General features: G+C 40.1%; 1 protein-coding gene across 2 annotated transcripts in view; it reads right to left on the reverse strand.

The window, feature by feature from the left end:
- Positions 1 to 21,154, reverse strand: part of LOC145981831 (uncharacterized) — a 40,957-nt gene that overhangs the window by 10,656 nt on the left and 9,147 nt on the right. For both annotated transcript variants that reach the window (XM_083115272.1, XM_083115273.1), the window contains exons 2-3: positions 16,716 to 17,247; positions 12,079 to 12,187 (exon numbers count right to left, since the gene is read on the reverse strand). In XM_083115272.1, the coding sequence (XP_082971398.1) occupies positions 12,079 to 12,187; positions 16,716 to 17,239 (633 nt within the window). In that variant the 5' untranslated portion in view covers positions 17,240 to 17,247. The remainder of the gene's footprint in view (positions 1 to 12,078; positions 12,188 to 16,715; positions 17,248 to 21,154) is intronic.

Genomic DNA, 21,154 nt, shown 5'->3' on the forward strand with positions numbered 1-21,154 from the left:
TACAGTGATAAGCCGCTTAACTAAAACGAAATGGAGGTCCCTAACAAGAAAATAAAATATGCCTCTTAAAAACGAACTTACTCAATTTTAAAACTAATTCATGCATTCATTACTTAACAAACAAAAAAAAGTTATCTCTGAGGACACTGAAGCAACATGTTTTGGTGTTTAAGTCCACTTTATGCACAGGAAGGCTAATTGGGGCTGGACCTACAGTTTAAAGTGGGATCCGAACCACTTGTGCCTCCATTGAGTATCGAACCTGGGACCCCTTGATCACAAGGCGACGACGCTACCACTGCTCCATTGGGGAGGCCCTGAAGCAATATGTGTCGCTTGGAAGTGACCCAACGATCAGTAATCAATTGAACCTTTTCGAACAGACTCAACACAACAAGCTGCACATGTCACTTGTAGCTTGCACGTCGCTTTGACTTGCCCCTTTTCCTCAATACCGTACATTGCGTCGCCTCCTGCTCTTGTTCATGGACAGTGAATGTTTTGCTTTGGACTGAATGGGCTAGTGTCGCTTGTCACTTTGGTATGAATTTTCCGTGTTGCTTGATGCCTGTTGCTTGCAGCTTGTCACTTTGGTGTGAATTCTCCCTTAAATCTCCTTACCTAGGTTAAAAGCTGAGGCTGTAAAGGGGACCTCAACACATAGAACAAACACAGGCAGGGGCGCCGACTTGTCAAAATTATTGGGGGGCTCTGATCACTGAAATAAATTAATGAATGACTCACTCTCTCCCTTTTTTAAGTTTTGGCCTCAGTGTTCGGAATCTCATAAAAGCCCATGAATTCCTTAAAAATATTAAAATTTTTATTCACAGTTCGAATGCAGAATATTAATTGTCCATGGATGGATATGTCACAAGTTTCGTCAACCATAATAGCAAAATATTCCCGACTTTTAAGATGTGCTACCACAGAGTGCAAAACAGATCTCCTTAATATATCAATGATCTCGTTCTGAATGTCATGTGAGAGCCATTTGTAGCCCAAACGTCCCATCCACTACCCTAGTTCATGCACATCGTCTTTTGAAACTCTTTTTAGTAAAAATGTTAACAATACTCATAATTATATACTTAGTATATAGTAATAAGTCATGTGTTTTACTGTCTCTGGTCATAGCCCCACCCCCCCCCCCCCCAAAGTTGGTGGTTTAGCAGTTTCAGCCCCCCAAAGTTGATGGTCTAGAACATTTCAAATGTATATTTAAAGTTAAACTCATGTGGCACAATTCAGAGTAAACTTAACATTGGGGGGGGGGCCTTGAGCCCCCCCAAGCCCCATGGAGTCGGCGCCTATGAATACAGGACAACACAACCCCACAGAGGACTATTCTGGCTGTGGGCCCAGATGCCAGAGTTCCATGGTGTACTACGTGGAAGTGAAGTTGTCTTAAGGTACATTACCAGGTCATCTTTTACACCCCAAATATTGCTTATACATCTGAAAGTAGTACTTGCAACTTCAAATTTGAATCAACACTTGTATTTTTATGACATGTCATACTATTGTCGTGATGTAATCAAGGTGTCCTGGGTTTGTTCCCTTGTGGAGACCATTGCATAATGGTTCAGATCCCACTTGGTAAACTTAAGACCAACCACTGGTGAATTTATCATGGGGAAATGTGTCCCTCCCGAAAAGGGTGGACAAATGTTATTAAAAGTGCTTACATTGTTACATTGCACTGAACAAAAAAGGTTCGAGGAATAAAGCCTTCCAACAGACTCCCTCAGCCCAAAATGCCACAGATTAAAATTAAACATAAATAGCACAGATAAGACAATGATTTGATTGATTGATTTGTTGTTTTAAGTCTACGTTATGCATAGGAAGGCTAATCGGGACTGGATTACAGTGGGATTCGAACTACTGTGCCATGTGCCTCCACTGGGTATTGAACCTGGAACCCCTTGATTACAAGGCAACGACGATAACACTATGCCATCCGGGAGGATGATTGATTGGATTTATTTTACTTCACTTTTCTGCCACTCTTGGCTAATCACGAAGATGATGATGAATGGCGATAAGATGAAGCAACTATCTCTCTCTGTAGCCTTCTTAAACCCAAAGGTTCATGGCTGCAGGAACACAGGCCTTCCATCTGTCCCTTCTTGAGCATGATCTATATACAGGGTGGCTACAAACAAGCAGAAATGAAATTCCCTGACTTTTCCAGGTTTTCCAGGACAAAATTTACATTTTTCCCTGACAATTACAAAATAAACTAAATCGATGTTTTTGCAAAAAGAAATAATAAACTCATACAGATCCACGTATGGTTTTGTTAAGTACCAATATTATCTTCTATGAAATTGACTTCATTTCTCTATTCTCTATCATTTGAATTCAAACTGCAAAATAGTGAATTTGGAAATTATTACAATTCACAAACTAGGGAAGGATTACAGAATTTTGTCATACGCAGTAAGTTTAAAATAAAATACTTGATTATTTTTAAAGTTACGACTAAATGAGATTAGAGTGAAGAGTGATTGACTAAGAAATACATTTTGTAATTTATCAGTCTCCTTATACATTCTTGGTATTATATGTTGATATTTCCACTGAGGTTTGAAACCCTATGCTTGCAAGAACCATGAGTGCGGACTCATTTTTCAATGCATAAAGCTACTTCTCTCTCTTCTCTGTAAAGCAAACAACTTAACTCTTGCATATAAGTGAAACAATTGAATCGAACAAAATAAATTGTCATATTTCCTTACATTATCAATGGGATTTCTGCTTCAGTACAGTATATCCAAGTGAAGTACTGTGAAACTGACAACATGCAGTTATACCATTAATGCTGACGAAAAGGGTATGTAGGTATTAGAAATTTAACGCAAGGGATTTATAGAATTGCATTGCATAGGTACCTGATTTAGCTAACCACACATTAAAGCAGGAACACTCTAATGATAAAAGCTTCTGAAAGTTCATATACGAGGGGCATTCTGAAAAAAGCACTAGTGGTTGGAGAGCGACATACAACATACAGGCAGGAAGAAGTGACATGTAGCTGTAATCTGGTACAGTTGCAATGCATCCGTTATAGGACAGTTCTAGGTTAAAGATTGCAACTCTCATACAGTCTCCCACCGACTGCGATGTAGCCTATATTGCATGCTCAGAATTTGCCACAGAGCCACCAGCAATCGTGTGAGGCGTGCAGAACGGACGTCGTGAGTGATAGTATGGTCAGGCGATGGTGCAGACAATTCACGGAAAGCCAATCGAATGTGCACAACCCCATACAGCTGAGTACACATGGGCCCTTTGCATCACTTCAGGTAAGAGATCTTGGACCACTCCCTGTACAGTCCTGGCCTTGAATGTACCGACTTTCATCTTTTTGTTTAACTGAAGATGTTTCTGGCAGGGCAAGGATTTGGCAGCTACACTGCGGTAGATAGTTCCAGCCTTTGCTGGCAAGACACATATACCATGGGCATACAAAATTTAGTGCCATGCTACGACAAATGCCAGTACAACGGTGTTGATTATGCCGAAAATTAGGTTAGGACTCACTGTTACTAATGCAATAAATTACAACTGTTATTCTTGTTTTATTTATGCCTAATCGGTAGGGATCTTGATATTTTTTTCTTTCAAATTGGTGTATTTTCTTATTTTTTATTTTTTACTATACGGTGTTATTTTCCCCAAAATTCACTTTAGCACATTTTCTGGCAAATATATGAAATTATAAGTAAAAGTAAAGTGCTCCCCTGCACTTTTCCATGAAGGTGTATAGGGGTGTGGAGTTCGGGCCCCAAAACTTTCTTGATCACGAAGGTAGGGGTGATGTGATCAGCACCATGCTCCTGGCTACCTTTATCCCTCAAAGTTTCCTCAAGGTACTAGCTTCATATGATGCTGGGTGGGCGCCGGAGCAGTTTCAATAGGTGGAAAACATCCCACAGGGGATCGACCACGGGTCTCTCGCATAGTAGTCAGATGCCCTAACGACTGCGCTCCATTATTACTCGCTTGACAAATGCTGATTGTGCGCACTTAGCTTGGTAATTCAAAACATATCTCGTGCGACAAATACAAAGATGTGGCTCCCGTGTGACAGTAGATACGCACTCGATCTCCTGTTAGAACCCTGCTACTTTGCTCTGTGATGCAAATGGTTTTGATAGAAGTTGAAAAAATCGTGGGAAATACATGATTTAATGTGGTTGTCTGAATTATTCCATGTACGTATAACTCTATAGTTTACTCTTGAGTAAAATGTTGGAAAACTTGCATGTTCTATGTACACAAACATGGCCTAGAAAATACAAGAATGTTGGATTTCATGGAATTTTTCGTTGTTTTAGGACATTTCTATTAAAAAAAATCGCTAAAAACGCCAACAATTCGCATTATTTCGATATTTCGAACGGGCGAAAAATGTGTCCAGACATCACTGCACATTCCTAAACATAACTTCGCACCAATTACCATTTTTCACGGTTTTGGCGTTTGCGAAAAATCAATGTCCGTACTAATTGGAAATTACTTTCTGGCCACCCCTCGTATAAATCAGTAGATGGAAAGTGAAAATTTAGCAGGGCTGACAGAGAAAAGTCAATTCTTGAAGAAAGTGTTTTGCTTTTATGATGGAATAATTCGAGTAAATATGATATTAAAATATTTACGTATTTATTATTAGTATTTTATTTCATAATATTGGACATTAACCTTACTCAGTGAAAGATTAATGACCATCTCTCACGAGTTTAAACAGACAGAACAGAGAGTGGCGTTAATTTCATTGCAATACTACTGTTGCAGTAAATTTGAGGTTGGGAGCATGCACTTGCCAATTTTTATAACGTTCACCAATGCAGATTTATATTTCACTTTTTCGTGATAGTATTCAATATACATATATCCCGTTTGGTTGGATTCTTCTTGATATCTAAGAATAGTGCAATGTCATTGTAAACGTATGTTAACTTGTGCGAAACCAGTAATACGTCAGGATGATGAAAGAAAACCTTCGTAAGCACTGCTACATTAAATAAGTTGAAGTCAGCCAGAAGAGTAATAAAATTCCAGCAGCATATTTGCAGTCTGAAGCTCTTCTTGTTTATGCATGCGATTTTTGTTGGATGTTGCAGTCCATGCAATTTCTGTCGCATGTTGTAGTGAGATACTTTGTCGGGTGGCGATATTCGACAAAAATAGTATGAATCAATGGAACCTATTTGTTTCCATGTTCCTTCAGTTTGCCCAACAAAATGCCTTACTACGACGTTCGACAACTATCGGACGGAGCCACCCGCTCTTATCCCCTCCATCCATTGACAAGTTCCCTTACTACTCCCATACGGACAAGAAAAAATGATAATTCCATACATTTTCCATGTAATATTTAGAGTCTTAACCTTTATTCCCCCAATGATACCATATGGTATCACCAGAGTAAGGTCGTACTCGACCAATGATACCATATGGTATCATGGTGCTGATTACGAAATGAATGTGCTTTTTGGACCTTCATACTCTTATGTTTGGGTGGAAACTGACACAGGTCTGGAGCAAGCCCGGGAAATTCATATTGATGACCAACCTCCCCCCTCCGCAACATATCCATGACACATTTCCAAACAGAGATTCATATTTTGGCTCATTGTTCAACTTGTTCACCCAAGAACATGAAACATGTTTCAATCTCTTTGGAAACGTCCATTCTTTGAAGAGAATACTTAAGGTTTGTGCCTTCTCCCCAAACTAGCGGGAGAAGAGGGGCAAACTCCTAATTTTTATGTTTTTTTCATTGAAATTTGGAGGTCGCGCCCCCCAAACCTCCCCTCTTCGGTTAGGCGTTCTGAATTGTACACGGTTGCATGCTCTGATGTAAAACAAAACTTATCCGAAGTAGATTGCTCCCATAGTGCCCGAGTTATAACAATTTTCTGAGCAATATGCAAATTACCTATTTTTCGTAAAAAACATAGTTTCACATTTTGGCTTATTATTCAACTTGTATGGCACCCATGAACATGAAACATGTTACGTTCTCTTGAGAAATGTCCATTCTTTGAAAATAATACTAAAGTTCGTGCCCGCTCCCAAAAATAGCGGGGTAAGAAGGGGCAAACTCCAGATTTTTATATTTTTTCCAATGAAATTCGGGGGTCGTGCCCCCAAGCCCCCTTCCTCGGTTCAGCATTCTGAATTGTACACGGTTGCATGCTCTGATGTTTTAGCTACAAAACAAAACTTATCCGAAGTAGATTGCTCCCATAGTGCCAGAGTTATAACAATTTTCCTCCAAAAATGCAAATTACCTATTTTTCGTAAAAAAAAAATGCACATTTTGGCTTATTATTCAACTTGTATGACACCCAAGAACATGAAACATGTTTCATTCTCTTAAGAAATGTCCATTCTTTGAAAAGAATACTAAAGTTCGCGCCTTCTCCCCAAAATAGCGGGAGAAGAGGGGAGCAAACTCCAGATTTTTGTTTTTTCCATTGAAATTCGGGGGACGTGCCCCCTGCCCCCAAGCCCCCTTGCTCGGTCCGGTGTTCTGAATTGTACACGGATGCATGCGCTGATGTTTTAGCTGAAAAAAAAAAGTTATCCGAAGTAGATTGCTCCCATAGTGCCCGAGTTATAACAATTTTCCTCCAAAAAGTGTTCGAATTTAAAATTCCCGCCAAGAAGCGCGGGCGAGAGAAAGGGGGCATAAAAGTTGAGGCCGAAACTTACGAACGAGATTTCCTGTTCCCCTGCAGAGTTCCATACTGTTATCTTTAAATAAATTTTAAAAAAAAGTCAATGAAGACGAAATTCCCTGACTTTTTTTGACACCTCAAATTCCCTGACTTTTCCCGGTTTTCCAGGTTTTCCAGGTCTGTCGCCACCCTGTATATACTCTTTTCCATCCCTACCAATTTCCCTTAGGTCCATCTCAACGTTGTCCCTCCATCTTCGTCTTGGCCTTCCTACAGGTCTCTTACCATCAGGTTTCCCAACAAGAATCCTGTAAACTCTTCTTTCCTCTCCCATTCGTGCCACATGGCCTGCCCACTTAAGTCTTCTTGATTTGATTATTCTAATAATATCTGGACATGAATATAAATTATGAACCAATTATCACAAACACATACAGAAGACACACAGAAGATTATACTGGCTGTGAGTCCAGGCACCAGATCCTCATTAGTCTGCAAAATGCAGTCCAGGGTGTACTGGAAGAGAGGTTGACATTTGGATGTCCTCAGGATAGATAACTTTGATACAACTCCATTGGGGAGGCCTTACAAAATAATGTAGTGAAATAGAATGATCGTAAAATTATATTTATGTAGACAAAGTTCAAGTATTCTAGCAGATCAAATGCTTCCCACCTAACATAACCCACCCTGGGAATTAAACCTGAGTCCTCCAAGTAGCAATCAGCCATTTTACTTGTTAAACGTATTTAGTACAAGCATTTTGTACCATTTGTATGAATGAACAAGTTCTCGCTAACAAATTCTTGCCACTTCTTCAAATCCGGATCCCAGGTACCAACAGCAAATGCACTAATTTCTTTTACACTAAGTCTCCAAGGTTATCCCTAGATTTGATTTGATTTGAATTTAAAATTTTGGGTGCGTCAGCACTAAGGCTATTTTGCACCCGTCACATTATACGGGGTCCAGCCCCTTATCGTTACACATAACAACTCTAACGTTGCAGAACTAAAAGCATAAAATATTAAAAACTTCTGACTTTCATTAAAAGCTGAGGCTGTAAAGGAGCACTCAGCACAAATAAAGACAAAACACAGGACAACACAAACAAAATTATACTGGCCATGAGGCCAGTCGCCACAGCCTCGTTAGTCTGCAGTCCAGGGTGTACTACGTGAAGTGAGGTTGACTATGTGGAAGGAGCACCCCTTACACCCCGGTTATCCCTAGAACAAAGGTCACTTCTGTATAGGCGACAAACAAGGTACAATTCATTAAGTGATCCTCCAGGCTTCCAGAACAGCGTGCATCAACCAGCTAAATAGTAATTAATATTTGTTATATGACCCTAGTTGTTATTGTTTTATTCTTGTGTTTTATGTTTTTATATATATTAAAAATAAATTTTCTATGACAGTTCAAAGTGTGTATATATATATATACCGGGTGCATCAAAAAAATGTATACACAGTTTGAACTGTCATAGAAAATTTATTTTCCAACCTACAAGGTTAAATTTCTGGGAAAAGAAAGGGCTACAGTCCAATTTGAAAAATAAGTGTACTTTCTGGTCAAACTGAATGTTCCAAATGGTGGTTAAAGTAAATGTTCAAAATGTTGGCATTCAGCTTCGATACATTTCCGAGTACGAGTCACGACTGATTCCATACTTCGCACCAAAGTGTCCAATGGGATTTCTGCACACACCGCTTGAATCTCATCCCAAAGTGTGTCCAGGTTACGTGGTTTACAACGGTACACCTCATCTTTTACTGTGCCCCATAAGAAAAATCGATTACTGTGCATAAAGTGGACTTAAACACTAAATCAATCAATCAATCAAGCATAAGAAAAATCGAGCGGCGTAAGGTCTGGAGAGCATGCAGGAAACTCGATTGGTCCCCTGCATCCTACCACTGGCCTGGTACATTTTGATCCAGGTATGCTAGCACATCCCTATGATAGTGCAGCGGGGCACCATCTTGTTGGTAATAAAACACACACAATTATGCCTATTGACAGTTTGAATTGTGCTTCATCCGACCAAACAATGCTACCCATAAATCCCGGTTTGCATGTAACCACCTCCTGAACCCATTCACAAAATTCTACCCTGCGATCTGGGTCGTCGTCACTTAGTTGTTGCACCAGCCTTGGAATGTACACACGCAACTTGCCTTTCTTCAGAATGCGTAGCACACTACTAGCACTTACACCACTCTCACGTAACCCTTGCTCAGAAATGTATCGAAGCTGAAGGCCAACATTTTGAACATTTACTTTAACCACCATTTGGAACTTTCAGTTAGACCAGAAAGTACACTTATTTTTCAAATTGGACTGTAGCCTTTCTTTTCCCAGAAATTTAACCTTGTAGGTTGGAAAATAAATTTTCTATGACAGTTCAAACTGTGTATACATTTTTTTGACGCACCCGGTGTATATATCAACGTATATATATATACAGGAATAGGGTTAGAAATGGTGCCAGAAGGGCGGATAAATACAAATAATGAAGGAGACAGTAAACACTTACCACACAAATAGAAATAATTCAATATTTCGCGATCTGAGTCGCATTTTCAAGACGGTAGATAAAAGATCGACGACACTTGGAGTAGAGGCACAGAATACTGACCGTAGCGTCTCTACGGTCAGTGTTGCCAGAAACAGTTGAAAGGAAACACGAAATACTTTAGCCAGTGTTTACTGTCAGGTGGGTGGGTAGTTTCGGGGAGGAGAGGAAAGAGTTACTGGTTGGCTAGGTTGAGTCCGGGGGGTATAGTGGCGTGCATGCCTGCTATATAGGCCCTTTCCCATCGCCTGCGGAAAGATGTGTCAGAGCGGGGGGGTAAAAGGTGGATGATGGCAACACGGAAGCAGTTATTGAAGGTGGTGTTATGGCTGTTGGTGTGGATGGCAACTGTGAAATCGGAGTTTTGGGTGGAGGAACGGTGATTATTTATCCTTAGATTCAAGGGGGTGGAGGTTTCGCCTAGGTAGAAGTTGCCGCAGATTTGACAGATGAGGGTGTAAATTAGGTTAGATGAGTGGCAGGTGCCCTTAGGGTGAAGGGTGAACTCACCTGCCGCTGTAGGGATCAGGAGGGTGGGGGAGGTGATGAGTATGGGGCAGGTCTTGCATCTGGGTTTATTGCACCTGTGGGCTGGGGGAAGGGGTGCGGAAGGGGTGGGGGTGTTTCCGACCAAGATGTTTTGGAGGTTGGGGGGGCGACGGAAGACGACCCTGGGTTTTTCCAGAAAGATGTCTCTGGTCTCGGGATCGCTGTGCAGGATGGGGAGGAGGGAGTGGAGGGTATGTCTGATTTTCGTAATGTGAGGGTGGTATTGGGTGATCAGAGTTGGAGGGTTGGTTTTGGGTTGTTTGGTGCGGTTGTGGGAGTTAGCTCTAGTGATTTGTTTGTTGATGAGGGTGGAGGGGTAGCCACGGTTGGTTAGGGCTTGGTGCAGGCGTAGGTTGTAGTTTTGGCGGGATGAGGGGGATGAGTTGAGGCGCTGGCCTCTGAGGGCTAGGGAAAATGGGATGGCTTTTTTGGTGTGGTAGGGGTGTGAGCTGGAGTAGTGGAGATACTGGAGGTGGTTGGTTGGTTTGATATGTATGGATGTTTCCAAGTGGTCTCCCACAATGTGGATGTCCACATCGAGGAAGGTCACTTGGTCTTTGGAGTGGAACCAGGTGAATTTGAGGGTGCTGAACTCATTGAGTCGGTTTAGGAATGTTGTGAGGGAGGGTTCGCCATGTGTCCAGAGGAGAAAAATGTCATCAATGAATCTTAGCCAGAGGAGTGGTTTCAGTTGCTGGGAGTCAAGGAATTCCTGTTCCAGCCTGCCCATGAACAGGTTGGCATAAGAGGGGGCCATGCGGGTACCCATAGCTGTGCCACGTATCTGCAGGTAATGTTGGTCACCGAAGCAGAAGTTGTTGCAGGTAAGTACAAGGTTGGCTAGTTGAATCAGGAAGTGAGTGCTGGGATTGTGGGGTTTGGGTCGGCTGTTAAGGAATGATTCCGTGGCACGGAGGCCATGGGCATGGGGAATATTGGTGTAATGAGGTGTTGCTAGAAAAAAAACCGGACTGTTGCTACAAAATCTTGTATTGGTTATATTGTACAATGTGAACATAATCCCCTTAAAAGTACTCCCTGAACTATCGATACCCTGCTCCATACGAATCTTCCATTGCTGGAAGCAGTGCTGGAAATAATTTTCTGAAACCATGGTCATGACCTTCGTCACTTTGGTTTTTACAGATTATACGGTCATAAATCTGGTTCCTGTCAGTGCTGATTTGACCTTTTGAAGTCGCATGGAGCGAGATCGGACGAATAAAGTGGATGTTCTAACACTGGGATCCCATGCTTGGCCAAAAAAAGCCTTGACTGACAATGCCGTGTGGGCAGGAGCATTGTGCTGATGAAGAATCCATTACTTGTTATTGCACAAATCAGGTCGTCGTCTTCTTACTCGCTCACGAATGGTCATCAGCACAGGAATGTAATAATGTTGGTTGTCTTGCAATAGCTCAAGTACTCAAGTGACTTTTTTTCTGAATCAATTCACCGACATTTGCAATGTTTGATTCAGTTATTGACATGCAAGGCCGTCAAGGATGCAAGTCGTCTGCGATCACTTCTCGTCCCTCTTTAAACCTTTGAAACCACTCAAATACTTGCGTGCGTGATACTCCGTACACTTCCTTCAACAAACCATAAGATTCTGTGGCGGATTTTCTGAGTTACATAAGAAACTTCACATTGATATGCTGTTCCACTTTCACACTTAACATTTTTCCGACGGAGCACAGATGTACGGTTCACTTCGTCGACAAGCTACAGCGGAACTGAGTGCCACGCACCCTGGGAAATCAAACAGTCGATAAGCAGGATATCACGTTATACACTCATGCACCGCTTGACCTTGACGCTCTTGCTGTTTGTCGACAGCAACATCAATCAGTTTTTTTTTCTAACCGCACCTTGTATATGTGTGTGTGTGTGTGCACGTGCTTCTCGTTTGTTAATTTCATTTTCTCTGTTGATATCTTGATGTAAAATGGATTTCTTCTATTCAGGATTTTTTGAATAAATAAATTTGTATTGTGAAATGTCATTACTGCCAACCTCTGTGGTGGTGTAGTTAGCACAGTGCTCCACAATGCCAAGGGTCCAGGTTTGAATCCCAGCCAGGACCTAGGTGTTCCTTGTGAATGTCCCTTCATAAATTTCAACTTGTCACCATTCATCGACGCGATTAGCCAAATAATGGCAGAAAAGCGATATAAAATAACCGAAGTAAGCAAAAATTTCATTACTGCGATACAAATATACTCCGTTAATATTCTGACACTGAAATCACTTTACCTTCTTCTTCTTTTCTTTCTTCTTCTTCTTCCTCTGCTCTGTGCTGGAGCTGGTGTCTGAGCTGATTTTCTTGTTTGACTCTTCCACTTCACTGTCTACTTCATCAGAGCTAAAAACAAGGCACACATTTAAATTATTTCCAAATAATAATTTAATATTTTTCAGTGCAGAACAAGCCAATATAAATAAGGGTGACTTGATACCAATGCAAATCATATTGGTTTATATTTATTTACTTCCCTGGCATCAATGTATTTTGAAATCTGCAAAAAAGCTGCACGACACATTTATGGAGTCTACACTGGTTGCATTTACACGTCGCAGCTGGGAAACAGCGATCAGTTCAATTTTCTTTGACTGACATTGGGCAATTTTGAGTCACAAGGCAAAAAATGCTGTTATACTGCAGGAGGCCTTAGAAAGATCGCTTCGCAGGCTAACAGCCGAACATACAGGCCCAGGTAGCAAAGAGGAATAATTTTTCGCACGGTGATTTCAGTGCTTGCTTCAGTGAATGAAAGAATAGCCACATCGCTATCTAATTCCAGTATACTGAAGTCAAGAAATATATTGTTTTAAAAGACGAAGAACAAGTAAGTGACACAAATGAAAATTTCCATCTCTAACACGTATTATGTTTTGAGCACAAGCACGGTCGCAGTTACAACTCACTCACAATAGGCAGAGGTCACTCACCCTTCCAGAAGGGTGCAACAAGCTAGCTGAGGCAACTGGGCTCGCTCATTCGCGGACCTGATTGGTTCTTGTCTGCTGCAAGCCCACGAAGCAATCTTTTTAAGGCCTCATGGAGTATAGCAGGGCGAAACAAATGAGCATCGGATACACCACATGTTGCCAAACGTACTGTAAACCAACAGAGTTCTACAACAACAACATCAGCACCAGAAATCAACTTAGGTTAATGGTACAACTGCACATGCGGTCCTGGACAGTGAAGTTTCCGGAAAGACCACCCACAGGTCCGTACGCAACTGGCAAAAACATACATTTGACAATGTTGCTTCAGGAGAGTGATATTATCCCTACAGCTTTTACTTTGCAACTGACACCGAAGACGATTAGGGGCCAGAAAGAGCCACAAATAGCCATAAAGGTCAGCCACCAGCTGAAAATACAACCAGTATACAGCTAAAAATACGACCAGTATACAGCTGAAAATATGACCAGTATACAGCTGAAAATACAACTAGTATACAGCTGAAAATATGACCAGTATACAGCTGAAAATACGACCAGTATACAGCTGAAAATACAACCAGTATAGAGCTGAAAATACGACCAGTATAGAGGTGAAAATATGACCAGTATACAGCTGAAAATACGACCAGTATACAGCTGAAAATATGACCAGTATATAGCTGAAAATACAACCAGTATACAGCTGAAAATACAACCAGTATAATTATCCTGTATATTACTAAAATGCATAATTTTATTAAATTTTCCATGAACATCATGTGGCAAAAGTGAACTTGATTAAATGCTAATTACTTTAATATTCTGATTTTCTTTAAATCTTTTCAACATGACTCTGGTAGACAAATGTGCTGTAAGTGCTACTTAATGTTTATAGATACTCTGAACACAGTTTTTAATTGTTAATACACAAACCGACAATTAAGTAATGAGACTGATTTTATATTGTCCCACGTGTTAATTCTATTTGTGAAGTAACGCGTTCATGATGTTGTGTGGTCCATAATCCACAACCTGGCGACACCTCATGAACTTGAGATGGACATGCTGGGAATTATGCTGCCATGTCGTAAAGGAGGTGCAAGGGTGTTGTCACGTAATAGCTATGTAGCAGTGAGTAAACTTCAAGTTTCATGAAAGACATTCTGAAAACTGCTTGGGGGAATAAACATTTCTTGAATTCTGTTGTTGTGGAGGACAAAGCAGAGCATTTTCACAATGGTTCTTGTACGAAACGACAAATCGCAGGATCAAAGTCCCTCTTTACCAAGAGGGAAGAAAATGCAGATCGAAATATTGTGGTTTTTACAACAGCAAAGGCATTATTCATAATGTATTTGTTCCAGAGGATGAAACTGTAATTGGCTGTTGCTATCGTAGTGCTTTAAATGGTTATGAAGGAGAATTGACCCTCTCCGAGCTCAGTTTCCTGAGGCGGGCAGTTGACTCCTGCTACACGATAATGCAAGGTGCCAAGGAGCAGTGTTTGTCTGGGTATTCCTCGTCCGAAAACAAGTGAAAATATTGAATCTTCCTCTCAACTCTTCAGATTTATCTCCCTGTGATTATTTTCTGTTCCCAAAAGTGAAACTGCTGCTGAAATTACACACTTTTGATCACAGGAGCATCCAACAGGTTGTGACATCCAATCTTCAAGTCATACCACATGAAGACTTGCAGACGTCGTATCAATCGTTGGCCAACCGTGCCAATTGCTGTATTGATGCAGGAGGGATGTACTTTGAGCAATAAACAGGCAATCTTCAATTATTTTGGTTCTTTTTCACAATATAAAATCAGTCTCATTACTTAATTGTCGGACTGTGTATGTCCATCTGTTGGTATGAGAATTGGTGCAATCATATTCGTATGGGCATCAGTTCAAAGAGGTACTGGCTCAGACATAATATTTTAAACTATATAGAGAATAACGTAAAACTAATGACAACACAGTCAAGATCAGGGATTAACAAAATTAATTACAGTGAAACCTCAATTTGACGTTTTTCAGGGGAATAAGCTGAAAAAAACTTGAAATGCAGAAAAAATTGTTGGGGCCATCAAAATTGAATGCATAATGCAGGAAAATGTAAAACCCTGGTTCCGCTATAATTGCTAATTGTCCACAATTCTTCTCAAATTTATGTGCAATTAAAATAAACACGTTACATATTCTGTTCAACAAAGTGAGATTACGGGCAAAGCTAATAATTTATAATCAATTATTCATAGCAATTCTCAATCTCCAGTACATCTATGCAGTGGAATATATATACAGTTTTTTATAAATTAGTCTCAGATATTGAAGTGGCATAATAAGGATGTGCTTACAACTTAGTTTCAGATTCTTCACTCAAGCATCATGCCGTATTCCAAGTTTGTGTAGCAAATTTGTTTTAGCACGGTGTGGCAGTTTTGCAAATGTGATGCACTTATTTCTCGATCAGCACCTACCACAATGATGGATTGGTCGTGGAGAACCAATTGTATGGCCAGCAAGTTCCTTGGACCTTACACCATGTTATTTTTTCATGTGAAATATGCCATCAGCATTCCCCCCATACGATGGAGCATAGTGGGATTGAAAACAAAAAATGCAGATGCAATTAGACAGATCTACACGGGTATGTTAGCCACGACCTGGAGACATGTGGAACGTGTGCCATGTAGCCACTTGTAATTTTCTCCATGAAACTTACCGAGGTACTGAAACAATTCTTATTAGCACAGGGCTAATTTGTAATTTGTTATGGTTACTTTCAATTAAATCTCATATTAATTAATAAATTAAATTATGAAAATACAGAGAAACTAGCACTCACTTTATCAGCGAAACTGTTTTTGCTTCACAGTTTTGTGGATAAAGTGAGTACTAGTTTCTCCATATTTATCTACTACCGCATCTCTCTTTTCGCAATTAAGAATAAATAAGGTAAGATCAGAACATATTTCAAAATGTGTAGCTTAGTTGAATTTGCGGCTTTCTTAGCCCATGATTAAATTTCTCGTATCGGACAAACAGCTGAAATTTGCTAGTTTATTTAATTTGAACATTGCTGAAAGTGGCATTTCGATTATTTCACGGAAATAAGCTCTATTTGCGACATATCGAGTAAGTTTTCTTCATTTCTTTTTGCCTTCGGTAACACGCAAAATAGTGGACACAGTTTCACTACCGTACTCGGCATGAAGTGTTTCCACCCCACTGCACCCAAAAATACCTACATAGCCCCACAAACCATTCACTGATAGCCCTACGAACTATTCACAGCTAGCCCCACGAACCATTTCCGGTAAGGTTAGGTTAGGTAGGGCCACGTATACATTACAATAGTTAAAATCGGTTTCGAAAAAATATGTGTAGCCCCACACACCATTCTTGCATAGCCCCACGAACCATTGACACATAGCCCAACAAACCATTTGCGGAAACATACCTTCTTCAGTTACAAAAACACATGTTTGGAAACACTGACCGAGATTATGTCGTCACACACAGGCTACATCCACCTGGAAGTAAATGGATGCAAGAGCTTTCGTGCATCGGTCACACATTTATATCGAAAAACAGATGATTTACCGGCAAAATTCAATGAACCATGCGAGAAAACACTTCCCTGAACTCCAGAAGTATAAAGAAACTGCATTCGGTAAGTAATTTCTCCTGTAAATTTGAAGAAATCCGTTTGTCCGATACGAGAAATTTACCAAAAGAAAAGAATAGCTGGCTCCTGAATTATTGTTTTTGTCTACCTCTGGTTAAGATGTACCCACTGTACAGGCTGGATGAACTCCAGAGCTGCTTTATACAAGGAAAAATTCCCACCGGAGATCATACGCTAAAGGACTTAAACCTGAATCTGTCAGATCCCTAACAACTGACCATCACAGATTACAATGTAACAGTTTTAATAGCTTACTCTTCAATCCTTTGCGGTGACTTCCCCCAGACTTCAACGGCTCCCATCATGCCTATCCGCTCTCTCTCCTGACGGCGATGATCGAAGAAGTCATCCTCCTGCGTCCTGTGTCTGTCACCACCCTTCTTCGGAGAGAAATCACCGTAATTGTCAGCGAAAAACTTGTCATGAGGCCACAGTTTTGGCGAACCCTCCTCTTTGTTCGCGAAGAGACCAATCCGCGAAGAGCTACCCCTCTGCTCATAAGGCCTGTTCCACCTCCCGTTGGCCACCTGAGAGGTCCTTTGGGGAGACTCCCTCTTGGGAGGGTACCTGGCAGGCGTCTGTCTTTGGAAACTTCTTCCTCTAACTTTACCATCTGCAGACGGAGACCTCGATCGTCTTCTGTCCGGCCTCTTAAAGTCTCTGGAGCCAGAGGCCAAATCGGGCCTTTCGTATGGCCTTCTAGAATGTCTTCCTGAACCTGAGAAATGAGATGACCTTCGGTGGTGTCGATTCTCTTCATCTGACGAATGCCCTCCCATAGCAGCTTCTACAAAAAAAATTCTAGGTGAGAGTATTCATATATGTACAGTGAACTCTATTAAATCCAAATCAAAGGAACACAAAAATTATCCAAAATTAAAATTAACAAAAACATCACATCATTGAAGATCGCTTCAAGGATAACAAACATCTGTTTGAATTACCTAGTACTTTGAATTACCCAAGTTCGAATTAAAGAGAGTCCACTGTATTTTCATGTACATTCGCCGCAAAATGACTTTGGACATCATGTGAAACCTGCTGTAGTAAGCGGTCTATTGTATCTAGTGTTGTTTTGTTTCGAACACGGAATTGTTTCTGCATGAACGTATCTGGCAACAGTGTATTACTGCTGAAAGCGAGTTGAGTTCATTTCATTTGGAATTGTTAGTTGACACAGGAAGGGTGACTTTCTGCTGTAGTGTGTGTGTGTGATAAATTGCTGTGTTTTGTGCGGTGCACTTTGTGTTGGATATTTTACTACCGTATTGACTACTGTGCAGGTGTATTTGTGATATGCCGGGAAAGTATTGTAGTAGATTGCATGGTGAAGTGAAAACGTCCTGATAAAGACAACATGTAAACAAACAGGTCGTGCAAAAACAACCATAATGTAGGTACTGGCAGTTGACAGAGGACTGCCCCCGACTGTCATTCCAAAGCACAAATTTGGTGGTTGGAGGACAAGAAAAACAACCAAATCTACAGACGGTCTCCTAATGAGAGAAATAAAGAAAAACCCTCGACTGACAGCGTCAGAACTTAAGAAGTGCACCCGAGTCTGCTGGAAAACATTAGTGAGGTCTGAAGTCACTTTGCAGCGGGTGTACTTTGGTAGAAAATCCATGAAACCTTACCTACTATTTACTGAAAAATTAATCAATACATAAAAAATGCAATTGATCTTACACTTATTTCGCTGTTTTTGCTACAGATGGACTGATATGAAATTTTTGGCACATACCCCCTTTTAGAGTAGCAATATAACATATACCCATAACAATAAAATGATATTCTACTGATCCAATACAAAATTTACAAATGTTTCAAATATCTCTACTTCTTGGGTTAATCATAATAGTGAGGTACCCAAGAGGAAGGGGGCAGGGGTAGAAAAATACAGGGTGACCAGTCACGATGGCTGAAAATATTTTACCTGTGCCTGAATTTTTTAATTCAGTTCTAAATTTTAAAAAAAATCGAGTTTCCTTAAAGTAATTTAAATTTCCATTTTTTAAATAATGAGTACAACAGTGTTTGTGTGTTTTCTGTATCATTAAATCAGAATAATAAACAAGCCATTATAATTTTTTGCACTGTTACTAGCCACATTTTAAGATCTGCAGCGATATGTTAAATGCTTGGCAGCAAAAGGCACAACAGAAATAAAATACCTTAAACAACTAGAAATGGCAAATAGTCACTCGTTGGATTTTAGAACCTTGAACCCGAAACATACATGGTTAGGATTAGGACAAATACCTGTCTAGAGGTAGAAGAATAATGATGAAGTTTATATCGAAGACTAAAATAAAACTATCCTTTCTCCAGGCTTGGTAGATAGTTCACCTAAGTCAGGCAGACTGCTCTCCTTCTCTCCTTCCCAAAGTGCTCTTGCCTGTCTCTAATCAAATCGAAAAGTGAGTCCCCTGCCAGTCTTGTCCACTCCTCTAAACCCCAGTCAGAGGAGACTTCCTATATGCTTTCTTAGCCTGCCTCCTCAGAAAAAGAGGCTGGTGCCTGAATTATTTTGAGTTTTGTCTACCTCTAGTGAGGGCTCCCATCCCCCAGCCCAGTTTTCTTAAAAACAGAATGTCAAAGCCAGGAAAAAATGGCCAAATGAAGACTTACAACCTTTTGAAAATCTTTGGCACACCACTGACAATGAACAAAATTGTGCATCAGTGCCTGACCAAGGACTTCATTCGTAGCACATTACACTTACTAGTCTATGAACGTCAGCCATCAAAAATCTGAATAGATCATAAATGTGTGTAACCAAGTGACAGCAATAGGTTTTGCCTTTAAAAAACAAATGCTCACTTAGATGCTTACTTTACAAAACTAGAATGCACGAATTATAATTCTGTTTCATTGAAAAAATTAAATAGCACAATCTTGCATTAAACAGGCTATTTGTAGAAAGTTAAAATTAGTAAAGTTATAATCTACACTGATGTGCCTACATTAGCTGATAGAGTACCAATTAATCTGTTAAGGTCCATAGTCAGGATTTTATTTTGGGAGGACATCCCTTATCAGCAGCCGCCATATAAAGGTGAAATAGGAGGGGAAAGGGGGAGGGAGTGGAGGAAGCCCTGAAGATAAATTTCTCAGTATATTACAAATTATTATACAAGATGTTCAATGCTGATAACGAAGAAAAATTAATTACCACTATACACTATTTAAATAAGATATTTGTAGGATTTCGGTGGGGGCTTTGGGCCCCTTAGCCCTCCACCCTGGCTACGTGCCTGAATCTGTTCCATTGATACTTCATTAAGTGGGTAATAAAATGGACACTAATGTTTAGCGAGTCACAGGTTAGTTTTTACAATTCTTCTTCAACCCCTTTTCTTTAATGCTGCTCTTTTCTGATCATAAATCAATAAAATTGTTGTCACAATAAATATAGTCTATATATTTGTATTTTGTAATTTTTAAAAATCATTATATTGCTTTCCTGCCTCTTTGAATTAATCAAAATGATGAGGATGAATGGTATTTAGATGGGATTGATGAAGTGACACTTTCAAAGAACACCTATATCCAGAATGGTACTCAATATGAAATGTACTCAACTGGTACCCTAAGGCACATAGGAACACACGACATTAACCTTCAATACTTCAATTGGACACCGTGTACAAAAGCTACTAATTGGAACATACTTTTTTCTGAAGTCAGGATTTAAAATGTGGAGGTTTTTTTTCAGTTCACATTCAGTTTCCTATAAAATTCTCTTTACAGAACTAAAAATAATGACTGTGCCAAGCTTATATATATTTACTTGTCTAGTGTATACAAAAGAAAATGTATATACTTATAATGCAAGACACACTGTGCACGGACACAATATTAGATTCTGTTACAAGCTCGACACACCATCAATCAGATTAAGTAAAACACATAATAGTTATAAGTACTTAGGAATTAAGTTATACATGTTACCAGAAGCTGCTCGCAGTGTCTCTCTTAAAAAAAATTAAAAGTGTACTTCAACTTTGGTTAAAAGAAAAGGTCTTCTATAATCTAGAAGAATTCGAAATCCATCCCAAAAATGATTTAATATTCTAGAATATATTGTAGGCCTATTGTTTATTTCCTGTTTTATGTATTATTGTTATGTACATCGCCACTGCCATATTTATATTATTTCATCATCACTAATATTATAATTGTCCTATGTCTACGTACTCTTACTTTATATATGCATATACTCTCATATTAGTATCTGTAACATATTGTAGTTCCATGTAATCCCTCTCTATATATGTAATTATACAGGGTGATTTCGAACTCCCATTACAAACTTAGGGGGGAGAATCTAGAAGGAAAAACAAGCCGAAAGTGCCATGTGGCAAAATTACGAAAACGGCACCGTGTGGCTGCCAGAGCCGTGAGAAAATCGGTTCACACCTCTTTCAAAGAGCAATAACGTCTGAACCACGAAAGATACGAAGATCGGCTCTGGCGGAAGTGGAGGAAGTCGTATCCAAACAATATCAGGGCGTTGAAATTGCGGCGCTTTTCGTAATGTGAAAGGGGAATCCCCAAAGGAAATGGGGAATCCCCACTGCATGTGAGCGGAAACTCGCGCAAAATGGAGAAAGACGACGAGGGAACATGCTGTCACAGGACGGTCGAAAAGTGACACATGGAGGGAGTCCCCAGAGGAGCGCATGAAGTGC

This window comes from Lepisma saccharinum, chromosome 30 (genome assembly GCF_977018435.1).
Source record: "Lepisma saccharinum chromosome 30, izLepSacc3.1, whole genome shotgun sequence".
NCBI classification, from domain to species: domain Eukaryota; kingdom Metazoa; phylum Arthropoda; class Insecta; order Zygentoma; family Lepismatidae; genus Lepisma; species Lepisma saccharinum.